Below are 21794 nucleotides of genomic sequence, written 5' to 3'. Positions count from 1 at the left end.
ATCTATTGAGTTGAGGAATATAAATGATGATTTGCGTGAGATAGTGTTATCTTATGTCCTCGTCTCTGGTATTTTCTATTATTATGTGATAACTATTACTTTGAAATTTCCATTTGTTTATGGATATTTATAAGTGTTGTAAACATAATAATAAAACATTCATAACTAAGATATACGGTTTTACTTCTTACTTCACTGTTTAATGTACGAGGATTGTCCAAAAAGTTTGTGGACAATGACGTTTGTGTTACAATAAATGATTCCAAGAAGGATAAATATAGAGTTTTATTCATTTATACATAGGTCACAAAACGTAGTGTTGGAGGTTGCGCCGCCTGAACATACCATTCAATGCAAAAACATTACTGATTTATTAAAAAATAAAAGTTATGATTTATGGTTTCTTCTTTAGATGGAAAATATGATGTTAACTAGATATTTTAAAATTCATTGATGTGCCTAAAGCGGTTTTAATTTTATGAAGCTAGTCCACGAATTTTTTGATAACCCCTCGTATGTTACACTTTTTATTCAGTATATTCAATGTCTGTATGATAAACCATACTTAAGATATCAGACAACAATGATAGTTTCTTTATTTTTGTTACATATAATTTTCATTAATTTTTTACTTGTTTTATATAGAAAATAATCATTTTAATCCGAAAACTTTATATCAGAGTTAATGGTATTTTAACCTTGGACCATGTGCACAATCTGCGACCTTTAAAGACCCCGATTTAAAAAAAAAATACTAAGTTCCTTCAATTAAAATTATACTATTCTGATTTGGTTTCTCATAAGAAATATTTTGATATACAATAGATTTATATAGAACCATTTATTTTCACAAAAACGTCACTGTCCACGAACTTTTTGGACAACCCCCTTACATGTATATATATCATTTTTAATCAATATACGATAAGGAAAAAAAATATATTATGAAAATGAAAATGTGCTTTAGTCGAACAGTTTAAAAAGGGTGTCATTTTTGCAAGGATTATCGAAACCTTCCTTTTTATAAAACAAAATCATAGTCATACTTATGGCTGCATGATTACTGTAATTTAAAAGTGATTTGAACATAATTTATCGTGTTTATTGACAAATCAAAATGATTAGACTCGGGTTCTATAACTTATCTAGGCAGTCTCCTTAATTTGAATACTTTGATTAAACAAGGATATGTATTCTGAAATTTGTTTTCACCTGTAAACCTTTACTCAGTTTAATTTGTCTATATTTGATTTTTTTATTGAAATATCACTTAAAATTTTCCAAGTCTTTTTCATTTTCCAGTTCTTTGGAGGAGAAAAAATTCTAAGAAGTATCCACTTTTCTAAACTTGTGTCATGATATTAAGTCTCTTCCAAAGAAAATAAATAGTTTGTATAATCTGTTTTTATTTGTATTTTCTGACAAGGTCATTATTTCGACCATAGAATTTACGAAATGTTGATTTAAACAAGACTGTTGATATCCTTGTTTCGTTAATATTTTGCCCAAAGCTTGTCATGTTTTCAAAATTGTTGATACGAAATTGCAAATTTAAGCAAGATCTTGTGCTATTTTGAACAAATAGCAAGCAGCTGCATATGAAGTCGCTGGGAATGGATTTTCAGTTATTGTGGAAAATGGTTGTATTGCAAGTTGACAAGCTTTATTTTTTATGTTAGAGACTTTTGTAAAATTTTGTGATTTCAAATTTGAAATTCAGTGAGTCTAGGGTTTTTAAGTAAATGTACATATCTATGTACATCTGATTCACACCACTTCAATAATGCGACTATGACATCTTGAAATCAAAGGTAAGGGTCTTTTGGAAGAAGACCTTAGGGACAGATGATACAAACAATTTTATTGTTTGGAGGAGACTAAGTATCATGTCACAAGTTAATAAAAGTGGATACTTCTTAGAATTTTTTCTCCTAAGAACTGGGAAATGAAATAGACTTAAAAAATATTACGAATTTTTCAGTAAAAAACAAAAATATTGACAAATTTCACTCAGAAAAGATTTACAGGTGAAAACAAATTACAGAATATGTAAGCTTTGTGCTAAAAATGTAATATAAACATAAGAACAAGAGGTCCATGGGCCACATCGCTCACCTGAGAAGCTTTGACCATTCCGTTCTTTACTAGATTCCCCCCTTGTTATACATAATTGTGACCCCACCCTGCCCCACTGATCATAATTTAGACAACTTGAAATCTACATTACCCCAGGATGCTTCCACATATGTTTCAGCTTTTCTGCCCCAGTGGTTCTTGAAAAGAAGATTTTCAAAGATTTCTCCTATACATTACTATGTAAAACTTTGATTACCAATTGTGGCCCTGCCTTTTCCCCGGGAATTTGAATAGTTTAGAATCTCCACATAAGTTTCAGCTTCTCTGGCCCAGTGGTTCTTGAGAAAAAGATTTTCAAATATTTTTCCTATATATTTCTATGTAAAATTTTGATTCCCATTGTGGCCCCGCTCTTACCCCGGGGGTCATGATTTTTACAATCTAGAATCTACACTTCTCCAGGATGCTTCCACATAAGTTTCAATTTTTCTGGCCCAGTGGTTCTTGAGAAGAAGATTTTCAAATATGTTTCCTATATATTTCTATGTAAAACTTTCCAATTGTTGCCCCGCCCTTCCTCGGGGGATCATGATTTTTACAATTTAGGATCTACACTGCCAAAGAATCTTCCACAAAAGTTTCAGCTTTTCTGGCCCATTGTTCTTGACAAGAGGATTTTCAAAGATTTTTATAATACATTTCTATGTGAAAAATTGATTCCCCATTGTGGCACCGCCCTTCCCCCGTGGGTCATAATTTGAAAAATTTAGAATCTACACTACCCCAGGATGCTTCCACATAAGTTTCAGCTTTTCTGGCCCACTGGTTCTTGAGAAGAAGATTTTCAAATATTTTTCCTATATATTTCTATGTAAAACTTTGATTCCCCATTGTGCCCCCCCCCTTCCCCCGGGGGTCATGATATGAACAATTTAGAATCTACACTACCCCAGGATGCTTCCACATAAGTTTCAGTTTCTCTGACCCACTGGTTCTTGAGGAGAAGATTTTCAAATATTTTTCCTATATATTTCTATGTAAAACTTTGATTCCCCAATGTGGCCCTGTCCTTCCCCGGGTGAATTTAATCAGGAAAAGCAAAATGGTATAAATCACCCTATTTCATATGGGATGATTTTTACCATTTTGCTTTTCCTCATAAAATTCAGTATGAGTGTGAGTGTTTTAACCATTTTTATAATTTTATTAAAATATTACTGATATTTTCCAAGTCTATTTCATTTTCCAATTTTTAGGAGAAAAAAAATCTAAGATTTAGGGCAAAATAAAATTATAGTTTGTTTGGAATTGCCTCCCGCCTCACTTGTGACCAAAAGTAGAAGATTTTTTTTTATATCATTTTTTTTCCCCATTATTCATATATCACATGCAAAAGATAAAATAAAAGATTTTTGTTGAACATCTGTCCTAAAATGTATTTACTTTTTACTAAGATTTTTATCAAAAATTTTAAATTTATCCTCAATTTAAAAAAAAAAATAATTTCCCTTCCTCCCTCCTGTGTCTGAAACCCTTCAGGCGGCAATTCTAAACAAACAATTTTTTAAGGATGGCCTTATCCACTTTTCTAAACTTGTGACTTGACATTAAGTCTCCTCAAAAGATAAAATAAAAGATAACATCTGTCCTAAAAGCACTGCTCAATGGACCTGAGTGCTGCGTAAAGGTCTAATTTGTAGACTTTCACAAGTGTACTTTAATATCTGTATGAGTGAAAAAAATTACACAGGACTAAATTTCAATGTAAAAATTTTTTGTGGCCGAAATCTACCCCTAGAGTCAAGATTTGAACAAATTTCAATCTAGGGATTCTTTCACCCCTTGAAAGAGGGCGTGCCCCTTCATTTGAACAGACTTGCTAGTAATTAAATTCCCTTCACCGAACGACTTGGCAATTTTGGTTGAAATTCTTGAGAAGAAGTCGAAAATGCAAAAACTTTACAGAAAGACAGACAGACTTACAGAAGGATACCGGACACAATGTGATCAGAAAACTTGAGTCTTTGGCTAAGATGAGCTAAAAACTAAAATAAAAATTGGTGCTATATTTTATAAATGTTCTTCTCTAGAATCACTAAGCCAAAAAAATTGAAACTGAAATGAGATATTCTTAACATAGTGTTAATTTAAGTTTGTTCAAATGATGACCGCTTAGGTAAGTGCCTGGCCACCAAGGATTATCAAAGGTTACAAAGGAATAGGGTAAAGACTTCAGATAATCTTCTACCATTGAACAACTGCAAAACTATGATTAATCATATTGATACTGAAGCATATTCATGATGTTTATATTCAAAGTTGTTCAAATGATGACCCCAGGAATGGGGTGGGATCACAATTGGGGATCAAAGTTTTATAGAGAATATCTTGGAATGAATCTTTAAGAAAATTATTTTCAAGAACAGCAAAGTAATGACTAGTCATATGGATATGGAAGCATTCTCATTTTGTGTTAATGTATATTCAAGTTTGTTTAAACCATGACTCCTGGGGGTAGGATGGGACTGTAATGCAGGGTCAATGTTTTCCTTAGGTATATAGGGAAAACAATCTTCTAAAATTAATCCTTTTCTTAAGAACAACAAAGCCATGTTATTGTGCTCAACCCCTAGGGGAAAGGTAGGCCAAAATTGGGGTCAATTTTTACATAAAGAATATAAACGAAAAAAATGAAAATAAAACTTGAAAACTGGTTTTAGCCATATTGAAATGAAAGTATCCTTAGGTAATGTAGATTGAAGTGCTCCATATAATAACTCTGGTGTTAGGATATAGGGCCACAATTAGTGATCAAAGTTTTGCAGGGAATATATAGAAAAAATATCTATAAATAAAATTCTACTTCTCAAAAACAGCAATACCATGTTGAATCATATTGATATTGAGCCATTTGTTTGTAGTGTAGATTCAGGTTGTTCAAATGATGACCCCTTGGGGTGAAAAAAGGGGCCACAATGGGAGATCAGCTTCTAACAAATGAATTTGTAGGAAGAACTCTCACTAGTCACTGTCATTCTGCGGTTCTTCATCATCAGTTTTTTTTTATTTCAAAAAACACCTATATTTTGATCACATATCTAGCCCTAAAGGTGCTATGAAAAGTTTAATCCACCATCAACATATTGAAGCTTCAATATCATTATGATCAACATGGTTCTGTTGTCCTTTAGAAGTCTTTTTATCTGCATCCATGTATTTATTAAGTAAAATTTGCATCTGTTTTTTGTGCTGAATCTTAATCTACACAAGTGCTACAGAGAATTAATGATTTTGTAAGGCAAAAAAAATAATAGTCTTGTTTCCTGCTACCAGCCAGAAAAAATAGGGTAGGTAGGTAGGAAAATTATTTTATTTTTTAATTTTATTTTTCCAACAGTATTTTTTTTCGATATAAACTACTACAAAACCAAAAAAAACATGTCATAGCTAGGTCTATATCATCTCTAAATTGAAATTCCTTGTTTTTTATGCACAACTCAAGGGGAACTTTATGAAAGTCCATATTTTAAACATATATTTCATGTAATATAACTTGAGTATATATTTTTTTACTTTTGAAACATGAAATTACTAAAATTTTGAATTTTTTCCCCAAAAGCTAAAAAAAAATTTAGGGTCAGGTGCAAAAAAATAGGGTAGGTCGGGTAGCAGGAAACAAGACTATTTTTTATTTTGGCCTAATATACAGATCTTTCCTTTCAACTGCATTTTATTTCCACTAAACTGTGCAATAAGCATAAATTTTACACAAAACCATTGTACTTCTCTTTTATTTGTCTTACTTCAACATGAGTAATATCAAAATGTTCATTTTGTTTATATTTTGTTTTTCACTACACAATCAGTCTTCTACGAACTTTAAGAAATAGTTGTGGATCCTTTCAGTACTTTGATTATCTAGATGCCGCTGAATGTCCTGAGGTTTCAGAGGAGGGACTTCCCGGGATATTTCTTTCCTCCGTGTCCTCCCCCTCATCACGTGACCCTTTATAAGATTCCCCCTCTACAGGTCTAGAGTAATGTCCCCCTGACCTGACATCCTCATCACTCCCACTCGCCAATGGCGACTGTTCCCGTAGCAACTGAGCAAACTTCTCATGTGGAGGACTTTCGGGAGATTTCCCCTGCTCAGAAAATTCCTGTCGAAATAAGTTTGCAAGATGGCGGGGTGGGGAGTTACTTCCCTTGGCAGACAGAGAATTATCACAGTTATTTCCCCTTTCACTTACGTCACCAGAGTTTGTGAAGATTTGTGGATGTCCACTATTGGTGCCGTCACCCCCGTGGTACCTCTGTAGAATCTCTCTGATCTGGACGGAGGAACGGTCAACATTGTCCATACACATTCTAAGTTTGTCCTTGTGGTGAGAGGTCATAAGGTCATAGGACAGTTCTCGGACCGTCTTACACAACTGGATAGAGGCAGACACAATACTCATACAGGCAGCTGTCAAAAATAAAGGTATATCTAGTTATTATCACAATACACTGTATATCTGCAGTTATAACACTACATTAATAAGCCCACAGGCCGCTGTCAAAAATACTAGAGATGTGTGTAAAACACTTAATATGTCCCCCCCCCCCCCAAATTGGAATTTTTCCAAGTCCAAAAGGGCATAACTCTGTCAAAAATGGTGCGATCGTACCCAAAACAGAGCTTAACCAAGATATTTATCTGACAAATCTGTATGCCAAATTTCATTTCAGTATATGCAATTTACCTCGATCTGCAAAGAAAATGAGAGAAAACTGCAAATAGTTAGAATTTTTTCTATGTCAAAGATAACTCTTTCGAAAATAGTGCAATCATACCCAAAACAGAACTTGATCTAGATATTCATATGATAAATCTGTATGCTTAATTTCATTTCAGTATGTGCAAAAGTTACAAAGAAAATGAAAGGAAACGTACTGCAAATAAATGGAATTTTTCTAAGTCTAAGGGGCATAACTCTGTAAAAACATGTTGCGATTGTACCCAAAACAAAACTTTACCTAGATATTCAAGTGATATATCTGTATACCAAATTTCATTTCAGTATGTGCAACGGTTGTGAAGAAAATGAACAGAAACTGCAAATAATTCGAATTTTTCTAAGTCCAAGGGGCATAACTCTGTAGAAATTGTTGAGATCATATCCAAAACAAAACTTGTCCTGACCTAGATATTCATGTGATATACCTTTATACCCAATTTCATTTCAGTATGAGCAACAGTTGCGAAGAAAATGAACAGAAACTAAGTGGACCGACAGACAGCAGGAAATCAATATGCCCTCCCTTCTTCAAAGGGGGAATAATAAAAAGTATATCTATTTATAACATATAAGGTGTACGTTTAACATAATATGTTCTCATAAAGGCAGATGTCATAAAATAAAGGTACACCCAATTATTACTTCTACAGGCAGCTGTCAAATATAAATTCTTACTTGTACATTAATTACCAGTTAAATGATCACTAGTTTTTTAGGTATCCATATCAATTTTATATAAAGTACTATTATACTGTTTCAAAGCATGTATAAAAGAAGAAAAGTATTAAATACAAAAAAGAATTTCGATGAAAAATATTACATAACCCATTAACCCTTAAATATTGCATTGAGATCAATGGAAAAAAGTACATTTTTGAAAATAGAAAAAAAAAATTCAGAATATTAACATGATTAATATAATATGATATATTTTATTTATAACATAATGATATCAACATTAAATAAAGCAATGAAAAAGTCATTTAATCAAATTTGATGGGTAAGAGAATGCAGTATACATGTATGTATTTAGCTATTATATCTAACTCCTTAAGGACGTACAATACACATTACAAAGCCCTCAAGTGAGAGTGCTAGAGTTAAGGGGGTCTCTATAGGTCTGTAAGTGTTATATCACCCAACTTTACAATGGGTGTGGTTCAAAATCTACACGATCCTGTGAAGCGCTGATGATGGGTGTGGTTCAAAACCTACAAGATCTGGTAAAGTGCTGATAATGGGTGGAGCCATTCCAATGCATAAAAATTTCCTTGGTGAATTCGAAACAGGAGGATTTTAAAATTGTAATATATTTTCGAGAACTTACATTTCATTAGGAACATAAAGATAGATTTTAAATAAAATCAGTATTATCATTGTAGATCTAAAAAAAAAAAAGCATTATTCAACCATTAAATTTAATAATTATCAAATTGTTACAGTAATGTTTATATATATATTCCCTCAATATCTTTATCAAACGAGTCAAGTACCATTTCCACTATTGTTCTCAAAATCTTGTATTAATATACATTCAGACCGAATCTCATGTTTATACACACAAAGGTCTATACATGAAGCTGACATTTAACATACTGGCAAGAGGTTTATTAAAGCATTTCATTGAGCAATACATCAGGAAAATATATGTACATATTAATTTTACTTTAAAAAATTATAAACTTGAAGCTGACATTTAACATACTGGCAAGAGGTTTATTAAAGCATTTCATTGAGCAATACATCAGAAAAATATATGTACATATTAATTTTACTTTAAAAAATTATAAACTTTTTTTATGAATCTATTAATTTGAAGAGGATTTTATTAAAACATAAAATTGAGCATGTCAACATGTACATCAGAAAAAAAATACACATATTAATTTTAATAAAAATGTTATATTTTTTAATGGAACTGTTAATTTTAGCGGTTGTTATAGAGGACCCTGCAAAAACATTTTTTTTTAATTTCAAGTCAATCTAAATGTACCTGTAGATTTATGTACAGGTGAATTTGGACCACACCCTTGATCATCTCCAGCTGACATGAATTTAATTAATGGCCCTCCATTCTTTGGAAAACTTTGTGACATTATTTCTAACTCCTATTTCATTTCAAATTGACTTTCAAATTTTATGATGATAAATTGGGGAGGGGTAAATTTTTATGGAGCATTCACAGGACAGGTGTTGTTCATTCTAGGTCAATTCTATCTAATTGGGACAGGGTTGTCCCTAAAGGAGGGGCTGCCGATAGAAATGGGATCCCCAGCTATCCCCCTCACCCCCCCCCCCACCAGTTAAGGAGGAAATCCTAAGACCCCCTTCTATTGTTTTAATGTCCCCTGCTATTTTAATTCTTAGGGATACAATACTGGATTATAACCCTTAAGTGATAATCCTCTGTTACCACCCCACCCCCTCTGAGTTTTTCTAAGAGAAGAAAAACAGAAAGACATAGCAAGAAAGAGAAATGATTCCACGTAGATCTACAATAAAATAAAATACGCCAACATGTTTATAATGAATTGATGCTGAAATCGAAAGGGTTTTCATTCCTTTTGGGTTTTAGGAGGAATGCCACACCAACTTTTTATTTTATAAATAAATGAGTCAACCTTTTCAAACAATGGTTTCTGCATTGAAAGTCCGACTTTAGTTCTTTATCATTCATTAAATGTAACACATTTCATTGAATGAAAATCATTTTGCCGTAAGCATAATTTATTATAAAATGGATCACACTGACCCTGTTTAGAGTATCAAGTTCATAACAATGCACTCTGTACCAAATCACAAGCCTTTTGCTTGCTTATGCAGCTACACTCAGACGTAGATGTACTAAACTACTATGTATTGAAGTTGTATACTAAGTTCTTCTGTACACTGTACACCAAGAATGAACTTCTGTCTATCTTTGGCTTTATTGCTACAATAATTTGCTTAAGTTATGTTCCTGAATGTTAAATATTGCATTGAAGTCACTGGAAAAGAAGTAAATTTTTGAAAATAAAAACTAAATTTTAAGAATATTATTTTATACAATATATTTTAAACATAATGATATCAACATTAAATAAAGCAATGAAAAGTTGACTTAGTCATTTAATGAAATTTGATGAGCAAGAGAATGAAGTACACGTTTTATATCCAAACTTTAAGGAAGTACACATATACAAAGTCCTTAAGGACAGATGATACAAACAAAAAATGGATGCCTGGATTGATACATATTTTTTGGCCCAATTTCATTGCAAATGATGCAAATATTAAATTTCTAGAATATAAAGAAATTGTAAACCTTCTGTGATGTTCAAAAGTCTGCCCGTCTGAAACCATCCGTATGCATCTATCCAAATATTTTTCACTTTGAATTCCATTTTTGTCCAAATTTGAATAAAAAGTTAAAAACTACGCGGTTAAAAGTTATTCATTTTATTCGTTTAAGCATGACCCAAGTCGTTATTTTCAAATTCTTTGACAAAAGTTTGATTGTATTATCTGTCCTTAAGTGACAGTGCTACAGTTAAAGAGGTCTTTATAGGTCTGTATGTGGTACGTCCCCCTATATAACAATGGGTATGGTCCAAAATCTACAAGATCTTATAAGTGCTGATAATGGGTGGAGCCAATTTTTTGTCAAATTCAAACAAAGAAAACAATAATCAGCTCCCTCTTTAACAATACATTGACATGATAATAGGCCCTTCAGCACCACTCGGGATTCTATATCATTTAACATGTTGAAATACAGTCACACATAATTTTACATCTTATATATATGGTCAATCAAATAAAATATGTATATATAAATGTTCATATATAACTATGCAAAGATCATTATATTATTATTTAAATCTGTATTGAGGAAAACAAGAAACAGTTAAACGAAGTCAGTAAGCATATCTAATGTTAAATTTCTGTAAATGTTACTCTTATCATTTCTTTAGAGTCGAAAGATTGATTTCATTCCTTTCTTGAATTCATTCAAGAATATTGAAGTAGTAATATTATTTTTTCATACTTGATGCTGTTTCTTGTTTTCCATATTGACCACTTGTATATATAAATCTAGGTGTTTATACAAATTTGAAAATTTTTGGGTTCTTCAACGAATCCCAATAAAACAATACATACATCAACTTTGATTGGACTCACTACAGAATTTTTTTACATTATATTTTGTACCACTTCCAAAAGTGGTTTGACTTTCATAAAATAGATGTTTCTGACTCTCTATTTTTTATTTACAGAAAAAACATTTACCATTCGATAAACCCATTTTGCTTAATTTTTCTTCAGTGTATAAGATGCTATGCAGGCATTTCCGTTGAAATTCTTGAATCTTTTGTTTTAACCAAACTTCATAAATTGAGCCCCAAGTTCTTTTCCATGTAATTTCATTTTGCATCAATTTCTCCCATTTTCCTTGAGATTTTGGAGTGATATTTTGGTTCAAGGGTGTACAACACACCTACCCCAAAAAATTCCTGTCGTTTAATTTTCGCAATTTTTGTATATTTAGTACATGACTATATCTACTGTGTGTATGCACATTTTGGACAAAATCGTTCGAGTGGTTTTGGGGCAGGAAATTCCAAAAGTTACCCCCCTTTAGTTGTTTACAAGGAGAGAAAATTTTCAATCAATGAACTAATTAAACCTTGATTTTCAAAAAAGCTAGGTTAACTTTAACTGTCAAATTTCATTGACTTATTCCTTTAACCATTTACCACAAAAACGTAGTCATCTTTTTGATATACATATCATCAAAAAAAAATTTGAAGGCCTTAAACTGAAAAACCATGAATTATTTTAGCCTTAAAAATTGTGTATTTTTCAATTTCAAAAATTTTTTGTGAAAAAACCTGTCGTTTAATTTTCAATTGGTAAAAAAAATTCTTAAGGTAGCTGGTAGTAAAAATAATTTTCATAATGTTTTGTATAATTTTTGTACGACCAGTTTTGATTTAATAGCGGAAAATTACCCCCTCCCCCTTTCTCAATAAATCACGTTCCCGCGCGTATTTCAGACTTGGGGCGATCACTATGCTATGAATCTACAAATACACATTTTAAAAAATCAAATCGGAATATTGTTTTTAATTAAAAAAATATTTAATTACATACATCAAAGTTCTCATATGTAAAGCGTATTTAAATGTGGATTTTTAGGCAATTTTTGAATACCCTCTCCACCCCCCACCCCTTGCTTTTTTGCGCCGCAGACCATTAGCGTTTGACGAAACGTCAATTTACACTAATTTACAGAGCAGATATATTACGTCATTTGAATCCCTGAGGTATGCATTAGTTTTTAAATTCATGAATGCAGAATAAATATTGACAACTGGTTTTATATGTCTAAGGAAAAAATTACTGAAGGATTTTAGTGTTTAGCCCATAGGCCTACACTGTGTAAGCGTTATGCATTTCATATCACATGAAACCTGGATACGAATTCAATTGATGTTGAATAAGTTGATTTTATTTCGTTTTATTTATGAAAAAAATGGTGAATGTTCAACTCTCCTATGATATAAATGGAATAATTGTAGTTTCTTTCATGTCATTATTTCAAACGACACAGTATGTGGCCGTGGGATACATCACATTTGCATTTATGTACACCCCTCACGATATTGACTTCAAAATATCGAACATCAAAATCTTCATCTATTTCAATTTATTTTGATGCGCACATGGCATCACTTATATGCCTTCCATTTACAAAACCTTTTTGATTAGTATGTATGAGTTTTGGTAGGACAGATTCTAATCGTTCGGCAAGCATTTTTTCAATTATTTTATAGTCTGTATTTAACATTGTTAGAGGTCTTCAATACCTTATACTTCCGCGTTCTCCCCTGTATGAATTAGGGATAATATGCCTTTCCTTTTGGAATCGCACAGTAAATTGTTGTTAAAAAATAACTAAATTTTAATTTTAAAAAATTGTAGATCTATGAAAAAATCATAATGCAAGAATTATTATTATCAAATTGTAATGTTTTATATAAATTCCATCAAAATCTACATCGATACATGTACGTTACATAAATTTACTGGTTAATATATATTCCGACAGAATCTCATATTTATGGACATTATAAAGGACTGTTCACTCAGGAAGCTTTTCAACATAATGACTTAAGGATTTATTTAAACATTAAATTGAGCATATTTGAGCATTTTGTTTCCAAAATCAAATGAATATGTGTAGCTCTTTGGCGCATTTCCAGGTTTAATCGGTGTTAAAAACAAAAATAGGGACAAAATTGTTGTATGTTTATATGAGAAAAGTAGCTCAAAATGAAAACAAAATAAGAATTGACAACTTTATAAATGTATACAAAAAAGGTCTTGATATATTCAAAGGATTTTAATCCATTACTTTTATCGTTTTACGAGGGGTGGTTTATACGAGGGGTGATCAAAAAGTTCGCAAACTAATTGAATATCTTTTAAAATATTTTTCCAAGTGAGATTTTTCAAAGTAGGCCCCTTTAGCTTTCATGCACTTTTCCCATCGGTCTGCCCATGCGCGAAACACGTGATCCAAGCCATCACGTGACATGACCCTTGTTCACAGCAGTACCAAGATCTTCCCGGGACTCATATTTTTCTCCCCGTAGGTTATTTTTCAAAACTGGAAATAGCCAGAAGTCACAAATAGCCAAATCTGGGCTGTAGGGGGGATGGATTAGGTTTTCCATACCCAGTGTTTCCATGATGTCCATCACAACCAGACTTTTATGGCTAGGTGCGTTTTCATGGTGCATAATAAATCCAGATCTTATCAGATCTGGGCGCTTTCTCTTTACTGCTCTTATCAAATCTGATTTGATAACCCGTGCATAGTAGTCCACATTAACTGAAGTTTTGGGTGGTACCATGTGTGATGTTATACCGTTGATGTCACAGAAAACTATGAGCATAACCTTCCCTGCTGACTTGGTTACGCGTGCTTTTATTGGTGATTGCAAGAAGGGATGCTTCCAAATTGAACTTTGTTGTTTACTTTCTGGCTCATAGAAATGTACCCAGGTTTCATCACATGTGATGATTCTATTCATGAAATAATTTTGTTCTTTTTCATATCTACTAACGTAGGACTGGCACGCATTCACTCTCACCCTCATTTGCTCTGGCAGAAGGAGATGAGGGACCCATCTCGCACAAACTCGCCGCATGTTAAGCTTTCTCGTTAAAATCTCTTGAACTGTTCCATAAGACATACTAAGATCATTAGCTATTTCCCTAGTCGTAACTCTTTGATCTTTCATTACATATTGTTCAACCTCAGACACGTTTATCTCGGTACTTACGTTCAGCGGGCACCCAGATCTATCATAATCTTTCACCGTCTCCCTTCCCTCAATAAAACGATTCATCCACTTACTTATTGTACATTTTCAAAGCCAACATTCCCCATAAACTTTATGTAAATCATCGTATATTTCCGTGAAGGATTTACCTAGTTTTACATAAAACTTTATTATAGTTCTTTGTTCAAGTACGATTGACTCATCCATTTTTGTCACAGTCGCCTCTATATTGACGTCTTTTTAACATCATGACGTCATAATTATGACGCACATTTCAATATGACCCATACTGCATAAAGCACATTTTTAGGGCTATATTTGTGACAAATTTCATTATTGTCAGAACTGTAGTTAGGTAGATAGAGAATTAGTTTGCGAACTTTTTTGATTACCCTTCGTACGTATACACAAGAGCATACTCTACATCTGTTTAATTTATAAAACGAGATAAATCATTGACAAACAAGTTTACGAATAGAATAACAGCAGTCATCATTTCGTAACTCCTATGGTTAATTTTCTAGCTGTCCTTGAATAAAAAAAGAATTATTCGTGAGCACATGTAATATTGCTGAATACAGTTCAATTTATAAAGTCTATAAACGACGATGATCATCATCATCATTAGTACCCTTTAAGTTTTTGAAAGTGTTTAGCTGCAGTTTATAATTAGCATATAGAGTTTTACAAGCAATACTACATTTAATAACAAGCAAACCTGTCGTGAATTTGTAACTGATTGATAAGTAAGTGCTAATTTATGATTTTTAAAATTTGATAGTTTTGATCTACCTTAAGATTCGATTCGAAATAGCATATTTACGTATGTTTTGGAGGTCCCTGTTTGTTCCGCTCCAATTATAGCTTAGGCGTTGCCATAATTGTTGAGTGAAAAATTCTCAGAAAACATGTAAACAATACAAATAAATTTATAAACAACCAAAATGTAACTTTGGTAAAAGATAAATTTTAAATAAGTGTTATTCTGTGAAAGTTTAAATATCTTTCATCTATAGGATTGTAAAACAACATATGACTAAGTTGTCAAATACTATATATAAAATCATGTATTTTCGAGGGGTCAAAATTTCGTGGTTTGAGGAAAATGTATTGGTTTATGGGGATTTAATTATGTGGTTGAAAAACTGTTCAGGAGTACTTTGTGTGTAAAATAAGCCTTCGTGGTGGACATAAATTCGTGGGTCTCTTCGTACCTTAAAACCACGAACATTTACAATTATTAATGATTTCAAAGTATTAAAATCCGATATAAGTGTTGAATTTTCATCCAAAAAGTTTCCAATAATTAAATTTAATATACCATATGAGTGGATTGTTTCTGTGACCTGTATATATTTCATTTCCCTCTGACAAAATATGTAAGAGAACATGGTATGTGAACCGAATAAATGTATGTAAATATGAAATATTTCATCAAAAGCTACATATTGCTTGTCATATGCAAAGGAGTTTTCCATATAATTTCTTCTGTTGAGGTCCCCTGTGTGGAACAATGGTAAGATAGTCTGTTTTAGAGTCGCGAAGCAAGAAGTCAATCCTTATGTCGCGCTTTCGAATTCTACTGTAGGACATGGAGAATGGTCTATCGGATGAAAGCGAATAAGCCGAGGTTCCATATTCCAGTAAGTGCTGGCATGGAAAAGATCCCTCTGTCCTCAATGGCCCTGAGTGCTGAGAATAGAACAAAATCTATAGCTCTCCAACGGCAAGTTTTGGCATCTTCATATGAGTGAAAAAAATCTCGAGAGGGACGTTAAATAAAAACAATCAATCTTCTATTGAAGTTTATCGTTAGGAAATTAAAACCTCTTTTACCCAATGTGTGGATTAGGTTTAATGTAGAATCTGGATTTATTATAAGTCCCCTAAAAAGGAGGAAGGCAAACTGGAATTTGACACCAAATACACAGACCTAAATTGTTTCGTAAAAACATGCTGCATATTAGTAGCTCATTAACTGATATATCATATTTCTTGATGTGACATATACGTAGCTCTTTTCTTTTATAGACAGAAGAAATATGCTTATTACAATTGTAAATGTGTAAAAAGATGTCATAAGTGTTTCAGTTGTCTTTAATATCATGTGTCAGTGCTCAAGTACTTTTCACACTCCTCGAATATTTTTGCTTAAAAATGTTACATAGTTTTTTCTTATATCTTAGGATTTTAACTTTGCCAGGGGGTATTTATTCTTTCTGGAGAAAAAAGAGAGACAACGGTTCTTTTACTTTATAAAAAGGACAGATTGAAATAGCATAAAATCATGCAAATTTGAATTCGTCACGCTAGATAAGATGGATATTTTAAACCGGCTTTAGATTTTACGATAATGCTCTCCTTATAAACAAGATATCAAATCACTGTGTCAAGTTATCTTTGCTTTCACCTGTAACACCTGTTTTATTTAACATGTATTTATTTAATTTTCGGGAGATTTTAACATAAGTTAAGAGTCGAAAAAAGTCTTTGAAAGCCTCCAATCGCATTTACAAAAATAAAAACAAAGTCTAATATCTGTAGCAAGAGAAGATCACCCAGTTTTTCCACAGAAGGGCTTTTCACATTCAATTACATTCATTATTTTTTTCAATTTGTAATGGATTTTCATTCTTTCTTTTTAAAAACATAATTTGATATTTTACTCTTTTTATATACATATAAATCTTGTTAAATATAACTTCACAAGACCTAGACAAAACGTTGGATAAAGAAGGATTCGACATAATAAAATTGCGTATGTGATCCTCTAACTTACTTCTATATATTACTTGAATTGAAATTATATATGTTCAATTTTATATAAAATGACTGAATCAAATTCATTTTCAAGGTTAGAAAAAAAACTCTAGTTTTTTCAAATAATTGAAAAAAATAAAATAATATACCACCTTTGTTCTGGAATAATTACCTACTTGTTGTACAATATTATATGGCTTCGAGGGCTACATACATGTACAAGAAGGTTTGCCTCAAGGCGACTGGAAAGTCCTAGAGTATAATGTAACCCTATGCGGAAGGCAGAGGTGGATATATCACTCAAGAATTCTTCTCTCAGCGAGAGGCAAACTTATTGTTAGAGTAACCCGAGAGGGTTATATAACCGTTTACGATTAAAACTGCGTCGCGTTTATAACGCGTAATTGTGACAGGTTATACAGTTTAACTTTGTTAGCTATTTAATTCATTCTTTAATGAAACGACCCTTAGACAGATAGGATAATTTACGTGACAATTTTTTGTTTTGTGCATTTTTTTTTATAGTCAAAGAAAAAATATCTTATTGAAACATATCCATATCTTTTTATTATGAACAATGAATTAAAAGTTAATGACATGCATATTTTTACTTGTTGCATTTGCAAGGATATAAAGCTACTATCTAAGACTAAATAATTTTTGCACAGAGATTTCCTGATCTAAGAATAGCTTTTGCTTTACATATTACAATTGTAAATATTCGAGAACCACAGTATCATAAAAGGTCAATATATAGACCGATTAACCCAGTTCTATTGTTAAAAGGTTATTTGTGGAGTGCATACTTCTTTATATTGCGCAATGTCCCCGTTTTTAGACAAATGAAAAAAGGATAGACATTGTCACGGTAGACAGAGTTTTTATTACTTTATAACACAGGTACCAAAACATATCAAATTTGAAGAGCGTGATAGAATTGTTATGCCAGACATTTTCTTACGATGATATTATGTTGGGAGGACAGAGAAAGAAAAATTAGCTTTAAAATTTACTTACTGCAAAGTTTAAATAAGAAACCCTCAGTATAATACACTTGTACGTATGAATATTGTAAGGATTAAAATATTGATTTAAGATAGATAAAACAAAAAAAAATGTTTGTCAAAATTATGGAAAATAACAACTTGGGTCATATTCTAATGAATAAAATAAATAGAAGTGAAAAAATTGTATAGAATAGCAAGAATGGTTTCATATGGTTTCAGAAGTCTTAACAAAAGGTTAACTATTTATTTTTATTCTAGAAATTTATAACTTGCATCATTTGCAATTAAATATGGCCAAAAAAATATATACCAATCCGAGTATCTATTTTTTGTCTGTATCATCTGTCCTAAAATAGGTTTTGTAAAGAAAATGTGTCGTACGTATTATGATTTTCATATGTATAAAATATAAAGATAATAAAAAGTAATTAATATCAAAAGTCTCATAGTGTCATAAAAAGGAGCAGCGATATTTTACCGTGAGATTGCTTTAATGTAAGGTTATGGATATTGTTAATCGCATGCCCCGTTAATATGAGTAAAAGTCAAGGAATGACATTCGTTTACATATTAAGAGCAGAATAATACGTAAAGAATTATATTTTGCAATGGCCATATTCTCTGTAACCATGAGGACAACTTTGTAAAATTGATATCATAGTTAGAGCTCAACCAGGTGTTCGGACAAACTGAAATTTGAACTTAAAATACAAGCCCCTAGAAGGGAGTGTACGTGCGTGTAAATGATGGTTGGCATTTAAATCATTCAAGAAAAAGGTTGGATTTTTTAAAAAGTACTTAGTAACAACGTTTGCTTTCGTATCATGGAAACTATTTAACCTAAGGAATTGAAAAGACAACTTAAACATCCAAACAAGATTCTAAAAACCGAAATGAAAAGCTCAACCTGAATCAACCTGCCGTGTATTTACAGAAAAGCTCTTTTTTATATATCTATGATTTTATAATGTAACTATGGAAACAATAGCGAAAGCAAAAATTAAATTCATTTTTAATTTCCTACGTTTAGAAATAAATACCATATTTTATTTAATGTTAACAATTTTATCAAGGAAACCCTTATTCAGATGATTGTAAACATATATATAAATATTATTTTCCTTTATTCGGTCGATAAGTATATGTTATTAAAAATCAGTACAGACATACAAGAAAACAGATAAATTTTCTAATTAGTGTAAGTTGCTTTTTGTAATAATTGAATTGGATCTCTGTGCTGCATTAAAGGAAACTTGCATTATTTTGGCTCACACAGTTTGTGTCAGCAGAAAAATTTCTTATTCACAACTACGTTTTGATCTTATGATCAATTGCTATTGAGATATAACAGTATTGTTATTAGTATTATTAACTTATATACAACAGTATTTAAGTTCTAGGTTTTCGTGGAAATCTTTTTTTTTTTTGTCATAACTTGGGGAAACTGGTTTTTCCAATGAAAAGTCCTATAAATATATATAAGGACACGGATTTCCCATCTGTTATTTTTACCTCAAATGTTTTTTTTTTACCGATAAACCGGCTCCTACTATGTGTATTCATGACTGATCTAAAAAACTCTTCATCCGTATCAAACATATATATTACCTGTATCTTAAGCTTCTCCTCAATTGCAGATGTTTACAATTGTAAATTAGTTTAATAAATCAAGGTTGTTGCTTTTATCGGATTTGTATGGGTGATTTATTCCGAAAAAGACAACTGTAAGTAAATTTGTTTGAGTGTAATCAATGTAAAATAAATGTAATTTGGTACCCGTTTTATTGAAAGGGACTTGGATAGTTTAAGTTTTTTATGAAATAATTAAAGAATTTCACGATCGACATATTGAAAGAGCCTTTCCGACATTTTAAAATCTATTTATAAAAGTATTCTGCATATACTTCGCCGACCACTACATCGTGACCTGTCACCACTGTAGGATCGATACCGATGTCCATTCTTTAGCACACAAACAGACATATTCTTGATGTAGAGTATTGACTGGTATATATTTTTTATTTTATTTGTATATATATATCTTACGGAAGCCCACTAGTGCAAACCAAAAATAAATAAGGAAAAGCGTAATTATTAAATGAAAAAAAAAACTAAATTAATATATAAAGAAGAAAAAAATTATTAGATAAAGAAAAGCGAAATAATTGAATAACGAAAATGAAATTAATATACAAAGGAAAACGAAATTATTAAATAGATCGTCTTGTTTTTTTTTTTTAAATAATTTCGTTTTTCTTTATATATTCATATCGTTTTTCAAGTGGAAGACCTAAACTAAAATACGGAATTTATAGATGTGCATGGTAAGGGCCTGAACCCATGAATCATCCCATAAAGCACACGTGTTATAAAGCATCATCTCGTATAACTCTTTACGCCTTATATCTACATTACAAATGTGTGGTGGAAATGAAAAATTAAATATGAAATTAACAAACGTAGAAAAAAAAAATATGTGCACATGTACACAGCCTAAAGAACCAAGTACGTTAGTTATAGTCCCTAGGCCCTGTAAAATACATAAAAAATAAAGCTTGCCTCTCCCAAGTATTAATGTATATTTATAAAGTGTAAGATCCGAAGTCTTTGTACATGTAAACATTTCGGCGGATCCAAACCTCTTATGCTGCTATGTAATATCCGAACCTTTGACGTATCCCGGAAAACGAGCGTTTTTCTCCACTTTTCACATGGTTTTTGGGAAAATTCGATGTGGCCACAAGCATCGGCCACAAAAATATTTTAGCTAGAAATTCATGAACATAAAAGGAGTTGATTTCAACAGGTTTCATTCTGGCCGTGGGCTGTGGCCACAGTGAATTTTTGAAATTTCTAATGTTCAGTCGTCTGTTTTACCACGTTTCTGTGACGTATTTTTCATCACTGGTGACGTACAGTCCCCAGTCTGCAGTATACCTGCAGTGTAAATCTACATTCGATCGGCGCTGTGTAGACTAGAAGAGAGTATTTAGAGAAAAATGTAGCATCTAAAGGTACGTAAACTTTGTAGAGAATTTAATTGATACATATATAATAGTATCTTCTACATTCTTAAACATATGATAAACCATGTACATTACGAGCATGATCCATTGGTTTGTTTTCACTGAAGGCGGCCGTCATTTGCATACAAAACATGGACAAAGGTCGCTTATAAACACCAAATCTGAGAAAGTGTATAAAGAAAAGGAAATGATTGAAATGTACAAATCAATTTAGATTATATTATGTCATTTTAGAGGTTAAATTTAGCTCCTACACCAATCGTTTAAAAATAGAGCGTTTCATTATTTACATTGACAACGTACAGTTACTTGCAAAAGTATATTACGCGTTGTTCATGGTTCGTTTAAATAATCTATAGGCATTTTTTTTAAAGACCTACAATTCAATGGATTTTTACACTTATATTTTACATATCATGTTGAAGATTATTTGCTACTTTTCTTTGCCAAAAAATTGTTTTAGATGCTTTAGGAGTTAAAATTACTTGTTTTAAAATAAATAACATTGGACATTGCAATTAGTTTTCAAAGTATATAAATTTTATGATTGATTCATTTTTTTATGATGAGGATGGATATTTTGATTGAAAAGTAGCCAATGTTTTTTTTTTTCTCTCGCTTTCTATCTTTCAAAGTAAAGAAGAAATGCGTGTAATAACTATATAACATAAAATTCCTCATAGATGATTTTATAATTAGAACATATTTTCTATAATATTTTAGTGAAATATTTTGTTCTACATGTACCTGTCTTGAGATTGCAGGTAAAAAAAAATAATGAATTTTAAAAACAGAGATGGCTGTGTTTTGGTT

At 31.6% G+C, this 21794-nt stretch overlaps 1 protein-coding gene across 1 annotated transcript; it reads right to left on the bottom strand.

Moving 5' to 3' along the window:
- Positions 1 to 5807: 5807 nt before the first annotated feature.
- LOC134235914 (uncharacterized) lies at positions 5808 to 6579 on the bottom strand. Its single transcript, XM_062718088.1, has one exon. It carries the CDS (start codon positions 6534 to 6536, stop codon positions 5991 to 5993), a length of 546 nt encoding a protein of 181 aa, XP_062574072.1. The 5' UTR covers positions 6537 to 6579; the 3' UTR covers positions 5808 to 5990.
- Between the last annotated feature and the right edge of the window lie 15215 nt (positions 6580 to 21794).

This window comes from Saccostrea cucullata, unplaced genomic scaffold (genome assembly GCF_032062105.1).
Source record: "Saccostrea cucullata isolate Sc308-1 unplaced genomic scaffold, CSIRO_AGI_Scuc_v1 ctg4259, whole genome shotgun sequence".
Lineage (NCBI taxonomy): Eukaryota > Metazoa > Mollusca > Bivalvia > Ostreida > Ostreidae > Saccostrea > Saccostrea cuccullata.
This window is presented reverse-complemented; position numbering and strand designations above follow the sequence as displayed.

Bases quoted from the DNA above. Each gene is read 5' to 3' on its own strand.
- LOC134235914 (XM_062718088.1), bottom strand. From the start codon at position 6,536: ATGAGTATTGTGTCTGCCTCTATCCAGTTGTGTAAGACGGTCCGAGAA.